We start from the raw sequence: 20646 nt of genomic DNA on the forward strand, positions 1-20646 counted from the left end.
ATGGGAATAAAACAGGCATACTTCTCAACTCACCCCCTACAACTCCTTCAAATATTTGTATCACCTTTTGAAACACCCTGTATACTACCACCCAATGCCATAGATGGGTACAATCTCAATTAAGAAATAAATTAAGGTAAAAAAATCGATTAAACTTGTATATCTGTACCGAAGGGACTGTGTTCCGAGGTGGACAATAGTGTGAAAAATTTCGGACTGGACAAAAATGAAATTAGAGGTTAATCTGGCCAAAAACGCCAATAAACATTTTTACCACAGAAAATTATAAAAAAAAATAAAAAAATATTTGAACACGGTAGTAAGATATTGGGTCGCGTCGCACGAAGGGCTTGCAACATCCCTCCTACGCATTGTAACCCGGCCATGAGCTTTAAAGGCATTCAAAGTCGCTAGAAGACTGGGGCAAGGGTATTAGCCTAGCTTAGCTGATTATTATTATTATTTTACGGAAACATTCACTTTAGCTTTATGTTCGAAGTAGGAAATCGTCTACCGGCGGATTCACTATTAATTTACCCTATGTAAAGAGAGCGTGACCCCAGCAAAAACCAGAAATAGGTTTTAGGAAAAATAGGTAATTTGTTGTCAATTTATAGAACTTTAAAAGACGGATTTCTTTAAATGAAGGAAACACCAAAATAATTTATGTTGAAATTGCAGAAAAATATAGCAATGAATAATAATAATCAGCTACTAGGCTAATACCCAAGGCACCACCTTAGGCCTAAGTTATCAAGCGACTTTTAAAGCCTTTAATTCAGGTGGGCGGGTTACACTGCGTAGGAGGGTGGTGGCAAGCCCTGCATGCCACGCGATTGAGCCAACAGCTCTCCACACTAACTATTACCGTTAACCTCAACAAGTTTTTATGGAAGGGGAAGGCGAAGAGCTCGGGGGAAAACCCCTTAAACCAGTGGGGAGAGAACTTGCAAACTCAACGCGGAAGGAGTTGTCCCGAGTTTTCACCCAGTGCCAAAAGCTGAGATTGAACCCGGCTCCTCTTGCTGCGAGGCGAAAGTGCTAACCACCCCATTTTATTAAATACGTATGAAGAGAAAAAAAACGTGCTTTTTAAAGCGAATTAAAAGTTTAAGTTAAATCTGTATGACTTGATAAAATCAACAATGTCGTTTTGATATCAACAAAGCCTAATTGCAACGTGAAAAGTATGAAATTAAAAAATATGAAAATATAGGAAGTTAATAGATAGCATTGGGAATATAAGTAAAATAATAAAATATAAATGTGGTCAGCCTGCTCAATCAAAATAATGCTTCGCTTTTTACGCTTGTTTATAAACGTCATCTGGTGGTGAAAAAAAAATTAATTGATCCATCAGAAACCCGAAAGTTGACACTCCCTTTAAGGCCTCAGAATAGAAAGTGTAATTTGACATTTCCGATTTAACTCTTGACACCGATGACCTTTAGCTGACTGGTTTAAATTGGTAAGACATACTCGAGATTACACCTCGTCACTGTCATTGCCAATTTATTGTGGAAATTACTGTCAGACTAGTTTGATGTTAATAAACAAGATCATACGAAAATAGCCAACTTCAATTTCTTTATAATTTCAATAGATTACCAACATTTTGCCAAAGGAGTTTCAAATTTTAATAGGCCTTGGTTGATCAAACACTCATCATAAAGATATACGGGCATCGTTATCTGGTAGTTCCAAAGATTAACAAAAGCTCAAAATTGGTTAAGTAGTACCCAGTTCGGTACCAACCGAGTAATTATACTTTGAAAAACAAATCAAGATAAATATTCTGGATTTTTCAATGTAAGAGGAAAAACTAAGAAATGACGCTCTACTGATCCAAAATATTAGCTTTATAACATTATTATTATAGTTCAATGAATTATATTGCCACCACCCTCCTACGCATTGTAACCCGGCCACCTGAATTAAAGGCTTCAAAAGTCGCTTGAAGATTTAGGCCCAAGGTGGTGCCTTGAGTATTAGCCTAGCTGATTATTATATTATATATTATTATTAACTTAAGTCTTTTCAAATAACTTTTAATTTTGTCCGTTTTTCAGTCTGTTTCTAAGATTTGTCTAAATAAGTAAAATTTATGTCTTCCTTGTAATAAATTTCTGTAGAATTTTTAAGGAATTTAAAAATTAAGCTACTAACTTTAATTTAATGATATATTTTTTGGGCCATTACGGTAAGATTTCGGGGCCCCTTTAAAATTTCAAGGTATGCTATAGAGAAATTTCACTTCGTAGCTTTGGCTATGGCCTCCATTTTTTAAGGTTTTTTTCTCTATACGAAAAAGCATGGGTGACGTTGTGTCACGTGAGAGCTGAAATCATTGATTTGCTCTCAACGTTAAAAGTACCATTTTCTATTATATTTGTGAGCTGATCGGATGTTTCTTATTTATACAATGTTCGACGAAACTACGAGGGTGGAGGTTCGACGAAACTACGAGGGTTGAGGTTCGACGAAACTACGAGGGTTGAGGTTCGACGAAACTACGAGGGTTGAGGTTCGACGAAACTACGAGGGTTGAGGTTCGACGAAACTACGAGGGTTGAGGTTCGACGAAACTACGAGGGTTGAGGTTCGACGAAACTACGAGGGTTGAGGTTCGACGAAACTACGAGGGTGGAGGTTCGACGAAACTACGAGGGTGGAGGTTCGACGAAACTACGAGGGTGGAGGTTCGACGAAACTACGAGGGTGGAGGTTCGACGAAACTACGAGGGTGGAGGTTCGACGAAACTACGAGGGTGGAGGTTCGACGAAACTACGAGGGTGGAGGTTCGACGAAACTACGAGGGTTGAGGTTCGACGAAACTACGAGGGTTGAGGTTCGACGAAACTACGAGGGTTGAGGTTCGACGAAACTACGAGGGTTGAGGTTCGACGAAACTACGAGGGTTGAGGTTCGACGAAACTACGAGGGTTGAGGTTCGACGAAACTACGAGGGTTGAGGTTCGACGAAACTACGAGGGTTGAGGTTCGACGAAACTACGAGGGTTGAGGTTCGACGAAACTACGAGGGTTGAGGTTCGACGAAACTACGAGGGTTGAGGTTCGACGAAACTACGAGGGTTGAGGTTCGACGAAACTACGAGGGTTGAGGTTCGACGAAACTACGAGGGTTGAGGTTCGACGAAACTACGAGGGTTGAGGTTCGACGAAACTACGAGGGTTGAGGTTCGACGAAACTACGAGGGTTGAGGTTCGACGATACTACGAGGGTTGAGGTTCGACGATACTACGAGGGTGGAGGTTCGACGATACTACGAGGGTGGAGGTTCGACGATACTACGAGGGTGGAGGTTCGACGATACTACGAGGGTGGAGGTTCGACGATACTACGAGGGTGGAGGTTCGACGATACTACGAGGGTGGAGGTTCGACGATACTACGAGGGTGGAGGTTCGACGATACTACGAGGGTGGAGGTTCGACGATACTACGAGGGTGGAGGTTCGACGATACTACGAGGGTGGAGGTTCGACGATACTACGAGGGTGGAGGTTCGACGATACTACGAGGGTGGAGGTTCGACGATACTACGAGGGTGGAGGTTCGACGATACTACGAGGGTGGAGGTTCGACGATACTACGAGGGTGGAGGTTCGACGATACTACGAGGGTGGAGGTTCGACGATACTACGAGGGTGGAGGTTCGACGATACTACGAGGGTGGAGGTTCGACGATACTACGAGGGTGGAGGTTCGACGATACTACGAGGGTGGAGGTTCGACGATACTACGAGGGTGGAGGTTCGACGATACTACGAGGGTGGAGGTTCGACGATACTACGAGGGTGGAGGTTCGACGATACTACGAGGGTCGAGGTTCGACGATACTACGAGGGTGGAGGTTCGACGATACTACGAGGGTCGAGGTTCGACGATACTACGAGGGTGGAGGTTCGACGATACTACGACAATTTATGGTTTTCAAATTAATATAAAAACCGTATATTATACAGCACGACTCCCGAATTAGCCCCAAGATGTCGCTAGTGTCGTGCCTCGTTGACTGGGTGGCGGGAGCCGAGAGATATACAGAGGGGGGGAAGTGGTGGCGTCAGATTTTCACAGCTTAGTGCAGGGCACGGGGAAGGGGGTTAGGCGCGATAAGGCCAAGGCAAAAAGATCTACTTTAGGATCCGAACGTCGGAAGCCGGATATCCGGTCCGCGAGTGGCTCCCCCTTCGTTCGAGCGCGTCTCGGCCGGGCCCTCGTCGCCGTCATAAACAGGCCGTTTCAAGGGGGCCCGCCACCGTAGAGCGCCTTTAATCCAGATAACCCGCTCGGTACAACGTCGGCGTTTAGCGCGCGCTCAAATTTCCGTCTTATCCTCAGTCCATCGCGACGTTTCAATTTGGCCGAGCGGACAATGTTGTTGGCGTTCAATGGCCACTGAGAACGCGAGCGCGCATTGTGTTCGCTCCCGAAGCGATGATTTACTAAAGCGGAAACGTTCAGCGAGATGTAGATAGCATGAAACGTTTGTCGGAGCGATGGCTAATTCGATAGAGCGCTCCTTGTTCACGCTGATTTAAGTATCGCGTTTTATTGTTTTCGAAATCGGACGGCTAATGGCATTTTAGTGGCAGATACGAACGTAGCGCCTCCCCGCGCCAGCAGAGAGAGAGAGAAGGGACCTCCCAAAACGTGGCAGTTTTAAAAACTGGGGCATAAGAAATTTATATGGGTATATTTCACTGGTCACGTTTGATTTCGGTAATTAAAAGCGCGATATAATACTGAGGTGTCAAGGTTTTCTTGTGGAATGAAAATACAGAGGTCTAGCTTCCCATCTCTCTCGACATTAAAACTGCACGCTCTAGCTTCCTCTCTCTTTCGGCAATAAAACTGCGCGCTCTAGCTTCCTCTCTCTCGGCATTAAAACTGCACGCTCTAGCTTCCTCTCTCTCTTGGCATTAAAACTGCACGCTCTAGCTTCCCATCTCTCTCGGCATTAAAACTGCACGCTCTAGCTTCCTCTCTCTCTTGGCATTAAAACTGCACGCTCTAGCTTCCTCTCTCTCTTGGCATTAAAACTGCACGCTCTAGCTTCCTCTCTCTTGGCATTAAAACTGCACGCTCTAGCTTCCTCTCTCTTTCGGCAATAAAACTGCGCGCTCTAGCTTCCTCTCTCTCGGCATTAAAACTGCACGCTCTAGCTTCCTCTCTCTCTTGGCATTAAAACTGCGCGCTCTAGCTTCCCATCTCTCTCGGCATTAAAACTGCACGCTCTAGCTTCCTCTCTCTTTCGGCAATAAAACTGCGCGCTCTAGCTTCCTCTCTCTCGGCATTAAAACTGCACGCTCTAGCTTCCTCTCTCTCTTGGCATTAAAACTACACGCTCTAGCTTCCCATCTCTCTCGGCATTAAAACTGCACGCTCTAGCTTCCTCTCTCTCTTGGCATTAAAACTGCACGCTCTAGCTTCCTCTCTCTTGGCATTAAAACTGCACGATCTAGCTTCCTCTCTCTTTCGGCAATAAAACTGCGCGCTCTAGCTTCCTCTCTCTCGGCATTAAAACTGCACGCTCTAGCTTCCTCTCTCTTTCGGCAATAAAACTGCGCGCTCTAGCTTCCTCTCTCTTTCGGCAATAAAACTGCGCGCTCTAGCTTCCTCTCTCTCTAGGCATTAAAACTGCACGCTCTAGCTTCCCCTCTCTCTCGGCAATAAAACTGCACGCTCTAGCTTCTTCTCTCTTTCGGCAATAAAACTGCACGCTCTAGCTTCCCCTCTCTCTCGGCATTAAAACTGCACGCTCTAGCTTCCTCTCTCTTTCGGCAATAAAACTGCACGCTCTAGCTTCCTCTCTCTTGGCATTAAAACTGCACGCTCTAGCTTCCTCTCTCTTTCGGCAATAGAACTGCGCGCTCTAGCTTCCTCTCTCTTGGCATTAAAACTGCACGCTCTAGCTTCCTCTCTCTCGGCATTAAAACTGCATGCTCTAGCTTCCTCTCTCTCGGCATTAAAACTGCACGCTCTAGTTTTTACTTGGAAAGAAGTGGCCTTAGCCTCACAGTCGCAAAGCTCTAAATTTACGTATATAAAACCAGATTTAATTTAACGATATTAAAAGGTGAATTGAAGTTCAAGCGAGCGAATCCATTTTAATAGAAGCAATTTCAAGGGTGCCAAAAAGCGTCCGCTGTCTACAAAGATACATTAGTTTCGGGCAATCGGCAATGTCCTCTTCTTGCAGTTCCACTTTTTACCGGTAGGGGCCTCACCGCCATCCCTTCCGCACATTCATGAATAATGAATTAGCCCGAATTACGCAAATTCGAGGCTAATTCCTTATTCATGAATTCAAAAGAAGTAAAATCAATTAGAAGATTACGATGCAGCTTCGAGGTTGATAGCCTCATCTTTTTTCCCCGAACGTTGTTACACCGACACCAGATGTCGCTGTTGTAAATAGCGGCGACGTTTCGTGTCACCGTGGGAGGGACATTTTAATAAATCTTTTCTTTTTTCAATTTACCTTGAATTGGGTCAATTATACTAATATCACGTTTGTTAGGTTGAAAAATTATCGAATGAAGGTTAGCAGGGTGACCACAGCAAACTCGAAAAAATAAGAACGTTTGGATTGTGATGAATGATTATCATTTAAGATGGATTTGTTCAATATCGTAACATAGAAGGGTTCAATATCGTAACATAGAAGGGTTCAATATCGTAACATAGAAGGGTTCAATATCGTAACATAGAAGGGTTCAATATCGTAACATAGAAGGGTTCAATATCGTAACATAGAAGGGTTCAATATCGTAACATAGAAGGGTTCAATATCGTAACATAGAAGGGTTCAATATCGTAACATAGAAGGGTTCAATATCGTAACATAGAAGGGTTCAATATCGTAACATAGAAGGGTTCAATATCGTAACATAGAAGGGTTCAATATCGTAACATAGAAGGGTTCAATATCGTAACATAGAAGGGTTCAATATCGTAACATAGAAGGGTTCAATATCGTAACATAGAAGGGTTCAATATCGTAACATAGAAGGGTTCAATATCGTAACATAGAAGGGTTCAATATCGTAACATAGAAGGGTTCAATATCGTAACATAAAAGGGTTCAATATCGTAACATAAAAGGGTTCAATATCGTAACATAAAAGGGTTCAATATCGTAACATAAAAGGGTTCAATATCGTAACATAAAAGGGTTCAATATCGTAACAAAAAGGGTTCAATATCGTAACAAAAAGGGTTCAATATCGTAACAAAAAGGGTTCAATATCGTAACAAAAAGGGTTCAATATCGTAACAAAAAGGGTTCAATATCGTAACAAAAAGGGTTCAATATCGTAACAAAAAGGGTTCAATATCGTAACAAAAAGGGTTCAATATTATAATATAAAAGGGTTCAATATTATAATATAAAAGGGTTCAATATTATAATATAAAAGGGTTCAATATTATAATATAAAAGGGTTCAATATTATAATATAAAAGGGTTCAATATTATAATATAAAAGGGTTCAATATTATAATATAAAAGGGTTCAATATTATAATATAAAAGGGTTCAATATTATAATATAAAAGGGTTCAATATTATAATATAAAAGGATTCAATATTATAATATAAAAGGGTTCAATATTATAATATAAAAGGGTTCAATATTATAATATAAAAGGGTTCAATATTATAATATAAAAGGGTTCAATATTATAATATAAAAGGGTTCAATATTATAATATAAAAGGGTTCAATATTATAATATAAAAGGATTCAATATTATAATATAAAAGGGATCAATATTATAATATAAAAGGATTCAATATTATAATATAAAAAGGGATCAATATTATAATATAAAAAGGGATCAATATTATAATATAAAAAGGGATCAATATTATAATATAAAAAGGGATCAATATTATAATATAAAAAGGGATCAATATTATAATATAAAAAGGGATCAATATTATAATATAAAAAGGGATCAATATTATAATATAAAAAGGGATCAATATTATAATATAAAAAGGGATCAATATTATAATATAAAAAGGGATCAATATTATAATATAAAGGGTTAATATAATAATAAACAATTTTAGAAATATATTTACTGAAAATATTTTAGAAATTTTAATAAATTATTTTCACAAGCGTTTCTATTAATGGTACAGTAATAATCCAATCTACTAAATCTTGAATACCCCGGTTTTAGCGTGGACAAATAAACTATTCAATATTATAATATAAAAGGGTTCAATATTGTAATATAAAAGTGTTCCTTATTACAAGTAATAAAGTGAAATCTTTAATACGAGAAACATTGATGTAGATTGGTATTCATTAGGGCAAATTTTATAAACCCTCATAAATTTCCCCGATTTTTCTGTCAGCAATAGAATTCCCTGATATATTAGTGTTTTCAAGGTTTCCAGGTCTGTATAAACCTTAGTTTGTTAAAATTTAGCACGCGATTTTGGCACGTTTGAGTCACCATAGATGGCGCTCGGTTATTCGGAATTTAGAGAATTCATTAATATAAAACATTTCTTCGAAACCAAAAACGTACCAATTTAAAACCGAGCGCCCTTTTTTTGGGGCCAACTGAGTCGCAATAGATGGCGCTCACGGTTAATATGAAATATTTTTTCTAGTAAAATAAAAAAAAATGAAATGAAATATAGATCTAAGCAAGATGGCAGAATTTCGAAAGGCCACGAACGTAGACCACCAAAAAGCTTTTATCTCATCGAAATAAGCGTGACGTTTCTAAAAGGGGAGAAAAATTAATTGGTTAGATATTATCAAGTGTCATTTATTTATCTGTCTCGGGAATTCATTACTTCTATAATTAAGCCTTGGTCTTTAAGCCCCGCCATTTTAAACCAGGACTATTTTTTATAACGTTAAAATATACCATTTCATTATTATTTTAATGATTTAAAATTGCTTCAGGTAACGTCAAAATACTGAATTTAAATGATGAACTTTCATATTTAAGGTCGATGAATATATTTTTTTAATTTCTGCCATCAGCTTTAATAGAAGCTTAAAGTGATTGGCGCTAGTGGTTTAAAGGTTTAAAGGTTTTTATTGCCGTAGTTGAACTACACTCTTTTTGAACAGAGCGGCTCCTTGCGGAGCTCAGCGAGAATTAAAACAACAAAATAAAAAACCCATGTAAATAAACTTTGAAAAAAATTACAAATATAGCACTGTACTGGAGTAGCATTGCAACTCAAGTTTGTCCTTCGCCAAGCTAGTTTTAGTCTGTTCCAGGAGCACAGTATATGGGAGACGTTTAAAATATGGAACCATATTTATGGAACCATATTTATGGAACCATATTTATGGAACCATATTTATGGAACCATATTTATGGAACCATATTTATGGAACCATATTTATGGAACCATATTTATGGAACCATATTTATGGAACCATATTTATGGAACCATATTTATGGAACCATATTTATGGAACAATATTTATGGAACCATATTTATGGAACCATATTTATGGAACAATATTTATGGAACAATATTTATGGAACCATATTTATGGAACAATATTTATGGAACAATATTTATGGAACCATATTTATGGAACCATATTTATGGAACCATATTTATGGAACCATATTTATGGAACCATATTTATGGAACCATATTTATGGAACCATATTTATGGAACATTATTTATGGAACATTATTTATGGAACAATATTTATGGAACAATATTTATGGAACATTATTTATGGAACAATATTTATGGAACAATATTTATGGAACAATATTTATGGAACAATATTTATGGCGCAATATTTATGGCGCAATATTTATGGCGCAATATTTATGGAAAAATATTATAGTCTTATGATGATTAGTTATGAATTAAATGGCGACATCTACATGCAAACTACGACTAAATAAGTTAAATAAGATATTTGGTAACCATGGGTACACGACGAAATAGTAAAACATGTTTGAACAATACTAAAGCTAGGGATGCACCGATATTGACAAATTTATCTATCATAACTGTAGTGTATATGATAAAATTATTGTGAAAGACGGTTCAGTACACTGTCATGCCATTTTGTTCTAATTTTTCATTAAAAAAGGTTTGCAAGAGCATGCTTTTCATTTTACTTGATACATATTTTCTTTCACAAATCGAATATCGTTGTTTTTTATTTCTTTGCTGTCGTAACCCCCGGTCTAAAAAAGGTATGACCTAGTTTCGGAAGGCAGGCGTCCGTGGCACGGACAATCAAATCAAATATTATCATTAGAATTTTATTATTTTTAAATGTTTTTCAAATACAGGTATCGGCCAATCTCGGTTTTCCTTAAGCCGATATTGGCCGATACCAATATTAGAAAAACAGGCCGATATATCGATGCATCCCTAACTAAAACAAGCCTTATATATGGCTATGAGCATTGTCCAAACACAACTTCTTGTTTTCGTGTACCCTGGTTTACCGCATATTTTATACTCGTACCACGGCCAACTTTACCACTAGCGCAATAGCGGCCAGCCCATTCGCCGAAAATTCCATGAACAAGGATTTTCCCGCTAAAAACCATGCTATAAACTATCGGCGTTCAGAGCCACGCTCGTTTTTATATTGGCTTCAATGCAAAAACTATTCTAAAGATAATTTTCCGCTGGGGGCGCTCGACGCCGAGATACATTTTGTTCGTAAGTTAACATAGAAACTTCAACGAATGTCGAAGTCGGCCGTGCTCGTACCAACTTAAGCTTAAGCTCGAGAGAAATGTAGTCACGTGATTTTCGGTCAAACTTCTTAAGCAATATTAAAATGACCCAAAGATTGATAATATTGATTTCAACAGCGACCCACTGTAAAAGACGCAACAAAACTAATTGGGAAAGTAGGTTGATTATTGCTTTTAATTCTAGAAAATCCTAATCCTATTCTAGCAGTGACACTGATTTATGAGCACACCAATTTTGGAAATTGTTCCTTTTATTAGGTGGCGAAAGATGGGAAAACTTGAATAAAGCAATTCTTTCGGTGTCTTTTTCCCTTTGGGGGGAAATAATTGATTAATTAAATTTAGCTGATGTTCGTTAATTAATTAGGACGTTCAATTGATCTGGAGTGCATGGGGGTTACTTCGTTGTTGTGGAAAAATCGATCACGAAAGATCGTTTCGCGCAGCTTCTGTTTGGATTTCGTTACCCCAATTTTCATTCGCGATTGAGTGCGAAATTCGACGCTATTAGGAAAATGGGAAAATCCAAACGTTCGTGGTAGTGTTGTCTAAGCTAATACTTTTTGATCGTCAAGTATCCTGCTTCACCTTGTAGCAACATTCTAGAAGCCCTTTTTAACATGGTTATTCTACTTGAGCCTCTTGAGGAGGTTTAACTACCGAAGCTTTCGGATGGCACCCATGAGTAAATTATACTAATATCACGATTGTTAGGTTTGAAAAAATTATCGAATGAAGGTTAGCAGGGTGACCACAGCAAACTCAAAAAAAACATACAAGAATATTTGGATAACCAGAATTAAAAATTAGATTTAAAGAGTAACTCATTTCATTATTGTCATTTAAGTTAAATTTGTTCAATATCATAATATAAAAAGGGATCAATATCATAATATAAAAAGGGATCAATATCATAATATAAAAAGGAATCAATATCATAATATAAAAAGGAATCAATATCATAATATAAAAAGGAATCAATATCATAATATAAAAAGGAATCAATATCATAATATAAAAAGGAATCAATATCATAATATAAAAAGGAATCAATATTATAATATAAAAAAGGATCAATATTATAATATAAAAGGGATCAATATTATAATATAAAAGGGATCAATATTATAATATAAAAGGGATCAATATTATAATATAAAAGGGATCAATATTATAATATAAAAAGGGATCAATATTATAATATAAAAAGGGATCAATATTATAATATAAAAAGGGATCAATATTATAATATAAAAAGGGATCAATATTATAATATAAAAAGGGATCAATATTATAATATAAAAAGGGATCAATATTATAATATAAAAAGGGATCAATATTATAATATAAAAAGGGATCAATATTATAATATAAAAAGGGATCAATATTATAATATAAAAAGGGATCAATATTATAATATAAAAAGGGATCAATATTATAATATAAAAGGGTTAATATAATAATAAACAATTTTAGAAATATATTTACTGAAAATATTTTAGAAATTTTAATAAATTATTTTCACAAGCGTTTCTATTAATGGTACAGTAATAATCCAATCTACTAAATCTTGAATACCCCGGTTTTAGCGTGGACAAATAAACTATTCGGCTCGACACAAATTTGTAAAGTTTCTAGACATTTTATTATCAATAAATTTATTGTGCAATCACACTGTCGGAATGTAAAACGTCTAATAAAACCGTTTACACGACAGCGAAATACGTACTTTGACATATTTACAAAGACAAATAAGCAAGTCCAAATCGGAATACTATAGAGTATTAATCTTTTATTTTATGTTATACGCCCTCATGTACCTTGCGTTACCAAATATGACTTACACGACAAAGAAACACGAGTTTAGACATTTCCAAACCCGAATTAGTTTTCGTAGTATAATAGTATACCCTGCGTTACTAAAAATAGTTTACACGACGACAAAAGACGTGTCTTGACATACTTACTAAGTCTAATTAGCAAGAATAAATCGGAATACAGTAGAACATTTATCTTTTCTTTTATAATATAATTGTGTCGTCGTGTACCCTGCGTTACCAAAAATGGTAGTATTCCATATTTTAAGTAGATTGCCTACTGCTATACAAATTTAAAACGTCTAGATCTTTAGTTACCCGTTAACAAAACTGTGAATTTAAACAATAAGGGAGTTTTAACTGAGAAAACACTTACTTATTTCTAGGTCCAACGTTGTGGACCACTTTAGTTTGCGACGTAGAAGAGTTAGCCACAGTTATAGTTGTCACGATCTCGCGATGACCGCAGTTCGCCCCGCTGTTGGCCGCACTGTCTTCTTGGTCAGAACGACTCGTTACTAAGCACGGTTTTAATTTTGGTGAACTTGTGTATCTAAAAGGTAAAAGAATTAAAGATTAAAATCAAAGATATTTAAAGCAACTCTTTAAAGACGATAAAAAAACCCAAAGGATTTCGATTCGCGCCAAAACGTGATAATAAAAAATTACATGTTTTATCTGTCGATTTAGAAAAACAGATTTTCTGAATTAAGCCTAGCTTAATAGAGCATTCTATAAAAAAATAATTTGTGGTTATTTACTTTTGTGCATAGAGAGGCAGAAGGTTTGGCTAGATTTTTCATGAAACAAGTAGGCTAAAAAAAGGATTATTTGGCAAACCTGCCAACTAAGTTGTCTGGATAAATAGTTGATTTTTGATTAACTTCCTACTCATTTAACGGTTATAGTTTTATACAAACCATTATAAATAGTTAATTAACTATGTGTCATTGATTTTGTAAATAGTTCAGTTATGGACTTACTATATTTTGAAATATACTACCTTAACGTAGGCTACCTTAGCTATATTTTGAAAATCGACTTTATGGGTGCAGCTTCAGAAAATATCAATCAATTAGGACTGAACTAAAGCATAATTTTTAAAACCAAAAACTTAATAAATTTGCAAATCCTACTGAAACAGCGCAATGTTGTCTTTGTGAAAGTGTTTGGCCTGTTTAGCTAGGAAAATACTAGTTTAAATAATATTTCCTTAATTGAAGCTTCTTTAAATGCTGTTTAACTAGATATATACAGGGTGTCTTCATTTTCGTCTACCACGTTGCATTCAAAAACTAAGACTTCTAAAACCATGAACAATTTCACGATTTTTCTGAAATTTACAAATAACAACGATCTCCCCTGAGAGGGAGAGTACATACTGAAAGTATAGCTTTTGAGAAAAATGCCTGGGCCGATCAAATAAGGACACCCTGTATATATATTCACCATTAACCAAAAAATTAATTTAAGTAAATAAATAACAAAATTCTGTGCGTAAATTAAATTCTTTAATTCGGAAAGTATTCAAATTGTATTTTCCGTTAAAGGCAGAAATTGATAAGTTTCTTTGAAAAACAAATTATCTATGGTTTTTATTTAAAAAAGGTAAAAACTTTAGTTTAAAAAATCACTTCGGTTTGAGCCATAGTACTACCAACCATTGGAAAATGCCAAATTAAGAAATAATTATTTTTTAGCAAACAAGCATGCTAGCAGTATTTTCGATCAAGGTTTGTTCAAAATGTCGACTGTGACATTTTGGCGCGAAACTAACGTCGTAAGTATATACGATCCGTTAAGAAAAGCCTAAGACGCTGGTAAGACTGGGTCAGCGTAAACCATAAAAAATGATTATTAGGACATCAATAACCCTTACGCAGTGTTAATATACACTCAATTAAGCCATCATCAAGCCTTTAGACCACGATTAAAAAACGGGGGAAAAACCATTAATGCGACGCTTCAGAAAAAATCACTTTTGTCTCCACAATTCTCATTAACACAATGTGAAGCATTGATTTTTTTGTCCACATTTTTTGTCCTCGCTTTATTTGCCAGCCATCGTTGGCTTTTATTTTAGCGCTTTGTGTCGAGACAGAAACTCCGCGAAGTTTCCCTAAGCCTCGGCCGCTAAAAATAAAAACCCTTGTTTTATCCAGTTTGCGCTCTACTTTGACAGTTTCCAAAAATGTAAAACGGGGCCTTATTTTAACTCCGATCGACGTCGATCGTTATTTTTAAGTATATTCTATAGATAACGATCGATTGTTTAAGTTAACAAGAGTTAAGCTCACATTACAGAGTAGCTCAGTGTTAATTGCTTCTTTAATAGTTTCGTAATATGTAAAACGGGGCCTTATTTTAACTCCCTTATAACGATCGGCGTCGATCTCTATTGCTTACGTATACTCAATGGATAACGATCGATTGTTATAGTTAACGAACGATAAAAGCTCGAATTAAATATCAGTTCAATGTTAATAAATGCTTTACCAATTTCGTAAAATGTAAAAACGGGGCCTTACTTTAACCCCCTTATAACGCTCGACGGCGATCACTATGGCTTTTGTATTCTCAATGGATAACGATCGATTGTTACCCTTAACGATTGATAAAAGCCCGAATTAAATATCAGTTCATTGTTAACTGCTGCTTTGAGAGTTTTGTAAAAGAAAAGAGGCATCATTCTAACTCTCATATAACGACGTCGATCGTTAACTTACGTAATTTCGATTGATAACGATCGATTGTTAACGTTAATGGACGAGTTAAATTAGAGCCCCAGGCCAACTCAAATTAAATTGTAGCTCAATTTTAATTGCGTATTCTATATGATCAACTATCGAATGACGTCGACCATTACACCCTATTTATTTATAACGATCGATGATAATCGTTAACTAACGAGATTAAATAGGGTTCAAAACTATAGCTCAAATTAAATAATAAACTGTACCTAAATTAAATAAATAAACCTGTATTGAAATTAATCAAAATGTATATTTTATATTTAAAGATTATTCGCTAAATATATACGTAGTAAACTTAATCTCGAGTTCCACTACGCAAGTTTCTTAACTCTTTATTGCAAATCATAATATTACTTCGAAATTCAGTCTAGTATGTCAAAAACTAATTGCGTAGTGGCAGTATTTTATGCTATATCCGGGATTAGATAAGAATCAGATCAAAAACTAAATGCTTAAGCGGACGACAAATATCTGTTTATTTTTGGTGTTCAAGGCTTAAATTGGCAGCTAGAAGCAACAAACTCAGCACCCCACACAAGGAGAACGCAACCCGTAAAAAGTCGTGCATTTTCTCGCGTACATTTTTCATTGGTTAGACGCTTTAGCGTTTGCTGCCGTCGGAAGGAGGAAATTCGGAAATTGTCTTCCCCCTTTCCGTAAAACGTTCAGCGTAAAGGCCCGTCCAATGAAATTTGTACACAACACTGCGTTAGCGTGTTTAAAGGCTAGCTGCGTTATTTTTCTGTTTGTTGCTCCTAGTTGACACCAACGACCGTATGTCAAAGCATTTCATTAAAATCACTTATGTCGGCATTACAGACCGCCAAGAATTGGAATTTGACCAATACTATCGATAGTTTGATATTTCGATAGCAGCCTCTTCCGCACACGCGCGTTGTAATTTTTGATAAATCATATGATTTTTTTGTTATTTAATTTTTACAGAATAGTCTCCCAGACGATAATCACATTGAACCATTTGCTATACGAATATTTATCCGAATAACGATAGACACACGTGGACTTCTCGTTGTCGAATATTTATGAATAATTCTCGGTTATGGATAAATATAAACAATCGTGTAATTTCTTATTCAAACGCCGACCTCTAAACAAATACCCACTTTAAGAAGACGACGTTACAACTGATACGATAATGAGATCCGAACTTATTGAACCCTAAAGGAGAGTTTCTATTATATAAATAGATTTAGAATATTTAGTTTTCGGGATAGAATATTCAGTTTTCGGGATAGAATATTCGGTTTTCGAGATAGAATATTCAGTTTTCGGGATAGAATATTCAGTTTTCGGGATAGAATATTCAGTTTTCGGGATAGAATATTCAGTTTTCGGGATAGCGTATTCAGTTTTCGGGATAGCGTATTCAGTTTTCGGGATAGCGTATTCAGTTTTCGGGATAGAATATTCAGTTTACGGGATAGCATATTCAGTTTTCGGGATAGAATATTCAGTTTTCGGGATAGAATATTCAGTTTTCGGGATAGAATATTCAGTTTTCGGGATAGAATATTCAGTTTTCGGGATAGCATATTCAGTTTTCGGGATAGCATATTCAGTTTTCGGGATAGCATATTCAGTTTTCGGGATAGCATATTCAGTTTTCGGGATACCATATTCAGTTTTCGGGATAGAATATTCAGTTTTCGGGATAGCATATTCAGTTTTCGGGATAGCATATTCAGTTTTCGGGATAGAATATTCAGTTTTCGTAAAACCAATGACATTCGGTTTGATATAGGGGGAAGTTTATTATTAAAAAGTAAGATGGATTGTCGGGGAAATACTTAAAATCGACTCCACATATATTCTTCGAATAAATATTTAAAATAGCTACCCAAACCTATTTTTTTAAAAGGATAACAGTCAAGGTTCGTAAAAAATGCTTCTCAGTAATACGGGTTTATTACATTTGTAAATATCTACAATAGAATTTCATAGACTACTAAAAATCGACCTTAGAGAAACATAAGCTTTAAATCACCGTATTCGAAAGAAAAAAGATATATCGCGAAACTGCCGACGAAAAATAACCTATATAAACCTACCTACATATAAATGAAATCAGGCCGCGCAGGCGCCTATGTTTGCGCTCAAACGAAGAGTACACTGCTAAAACTTAACTAACCCTAAAACCAAATTAACTCAAAATCAATATTGCGGAGAAAAGGGTCTCAATACGAAAACTTTTTTTTAAAACCAACGCTCGTTTAAAAACATACAAAATAGCCTCCTTAACCCTTACGTACTCGAAAAATCTAATTTTCAAGACAAAAAAAAACCCCAAGAGAGAAGCCCTAATACGTCGCCGTTAAAACCAAACCACGTAACTTGAGATACGTGGTTTTGTCAAAATTGACATTTTTAGATTCTACACCCCAATTTACGTATATGACATTAAAAACATTAATAGGTTGCAATTGGATTTATTTTTTAAATCGATAAAACATTTAAACGTCTCTTTGATATTCACAACGCATTTCGCGCAAAAGCATGTATCTTGCTTATTTTCAGCCTTTATCTCCCTTCATGACGCAAAACCACGTATCTCTAAAAATTCCCCTTTAGCAAAATATTTTTTAATTAAAATCCTCATAAAGAGTCAATATTGAAACGAAATTATTTAACTATAAAATTAACTCACGTGTAAAAACCTTACACGCGATTTCACAAGTCCCTGCAAAATTAAAAAATTCATTTTTCTCAAAAAGGCCACCGAACAGATACGTGGTTTTGTATTAACGGCGACGAATACCGGAATTGATTTCGTTCGGCGACCAAATTAAGGCCGATAGTGCTTTTTAAAAAAGTAAAATACCGAGTTAAAATAATGAAGTTGGGAACTTGTAATTTGTCCAGCCCGATTACGTGCCGGAGCCGCCATTACGAATGTAAGTAGAGCTTCCTCGGTAAGGTATCCTCGTCTAGTTGGCGTTCATCTATAACAGCCAAATAGAAAAATACCGACTGAACTAAATCTTTTGCATGAATCGTTTTCATTTTAAGGGAAAAATTTGATCTTCGATGATTTTGGGGAAACCTTGGCCAGTCAAGCTTGATAAAAAACGTCGCTGGGTTTTTTGATATTTTTTATCTCTCGCTCGCTTCTATCTCTTAACTGGCGGCATCTAGCGGCCTCGCCGAGCGTTCGTTTCAACTTCAATTTCTTCGCGATCTCCAATCTGCGGAAGTAATTTGATTTGCTGCCACCAGGAGACTCATTTCCACGAATCGGGTCGAAATTAGTTTCCCTAGCGGCCGACGAGCGAAAAAAATCCCTCTATTTTTCACCAATGACGCCAAAACTGTAGAAGCGTTCGGAATTTAATACACGGATAAAATAAAAGATGGCGCTCGGCGTTAAACCAAGGCCCGGTTACGATTTCACACTTTTGACCTTTGCAAAGCTACTAGCCAATATTTGACGGAAATTAAAGGGAAGAAATAAATTCCCAAAATTATAGGACGGAAATTCCCCAAAATTATAGTTTAACAATTCCCAAAGTTATAGCTTAAAAATTCTCAAAATTATAGCACAGAAATTTCCCAAAATTATATGATAAAAATTGACGAAATTAAAGGATCAAAATTTTCCAAAATTATTGGATCAAAATTCCCAAAATTATAGAATCAAAATTTTCCAAAATTATTGGATCAAAATTCCCAAAATTATACGATCAAAATTCCCAAAATTATATGATACAAATTCCCAAAATTATATGATCAAAACTCCCAAAATAATATGATAAAAATTCCCAAAATTATACGATCAAAATTCCCAAAATTATAGGATAATAAGTTATAAAAGTTTATATATAAATTATTTGACCTTCAAAACGTTTATCTTCAATTACTAAAATCTACTAATGAAACAACTAATATAAACAGGGCGATTTCGACCTTCAAATATTTTATCTTCAATGTGTCTACAGAAAGAATAAATTATTCTAGGTTTCACACACAAGGCTTCCGGTAAAGGTGTATTGTAAACTGTAATTTTTGGTCGACTTAGCAATCAATGTTCAATTAGATTAAGAATAAACCAAAAGCCCACTATAACTTCTCAGACTTCCTAAGCTTAAAGCCTACTCAGTCTTACAGCTAATCCCACTGAGTTCACTGGCCCTTAGAGTCGCATCACGTATTCAACTGAATTGTCGTTATAAAATTATGAAATGATGAGAGTACCACTGCCAGGGCCGTGTTAAAAGAAATATGGGCTCCTACCGACTACTCAGACCAGCCTTACAAATGGGCCCATAACAAATCATTTCAACTATTCTGAATAATTATAACCCCTATTTGAGGAAAACGAATTTTCAGTTAGAGGCAAATACTAATTAGAAACGGGAAAGTCCCATTGTGTGGTGCAACGATCGGGTTTATCGATTATTCATTAGAATTCACCAGTAAACACTAGTAATAACTAGTATTCGATAGAATTCACCGGTAAACACTAGTAATAACTAGTATTCGATAGAATTCACCGGTAAACACTAGTAATAACTAGTATTCGATAGAATTCACCGGTAAACACTAGTAATAACTAGTATTCGATAGAATTCACCGGTAAACACTAGTAATAACTAGTATTCGATAGAATTCACCGGTAAACACTAGTAATAACTAGTATTCGATAGAATTCACCGGTAAACACTAGTAATAACTAGTATTCGATAGAATTCACCGGTAAACACTAGTAATAACTAGTATTCGATAGAATTCACCGGTAAACACTAGTAATAACTAGTATTCGATAGAATTCACCGGTAAACACTAGTAATAACTAGTATTCGATAGAATTCACCGGTAAACACTAGTAATAACTAGTATTCGATAGAATTCACCGGTAAACACTAGTAATAACTAGTATTCGATAGAATTCACCGGTAAACACTAGTAATAACTAGTATTCGATAGAATTCACCGGTAAACACTAGTAATAACTAGTATTCGATAGAATTCACCGGTAAACACTAGTAATAACTAGTATTCGATAGAATTCACCGGTAAACACTAGTAATAACTAGTATTCGATAGAATTCACCGGTAAACACTAGTAATAACTAGTATTCGATAGAATTCACCGGTAAACACTAGTAATAACTAGTATTCGATAGAATTCACCGGTAAACACTAGTAATAACTAGTATTCGATAGAATTCACCGGTAAACACTAGTAATAACTAGTATTCGATAGAATTCACCGGTAAACACTAGTAATAACTAGTATTCGATAGAATTCACCGGTAAACACTAGTAATAACTAGTATTCGATAGAATTCACCGGTAAACACTAGTAATAACTAGTAT

At 35.9% G+C, this 20646-nt stretch overlaps 1 protein-coding gene across 5 annotated transcripts in view; it reads right to left on the reverse strand.

Annotated features, from left to right (window-relative positions):
* The window catches only part of mri (BTB/POZ domain-containing protein mrityu), a 320586-nt gene that overhangs the window by 53315 nt on the left and 246625 nt on the right, over positions 1-20646 (reverse strand). For all 5 annotated transcript variants that reach the window (XM_090165924.1, XM_090165925.1, XM_090165927.1 and 2 more), the window contains one exon: positions 12936-13112. In XM_090165924.1, coding sequence (XP_090022050.1) covers positions 12936-13112 — 177 coding nt within the window. The remainder of the gene's footprint in view (positions 1-12935; positions 13113-20646) is intronic.

This window comes from Leiobunum rupestre, chromosome 2 (assembly GCF_980474605.1).
Source record: "Leiobunum rupestre chromosome 2, qqLeiRupe1.1.hap1, whole genome shotgun sequence".
NCBI classification, from domain to species: domain Eukaryota; kingdom Metazoa; phylum Arthropoda; class Arachnida; order Opiliones; family Sclerosomatidae; genus Leiobunum; species Leiobunum rupestre.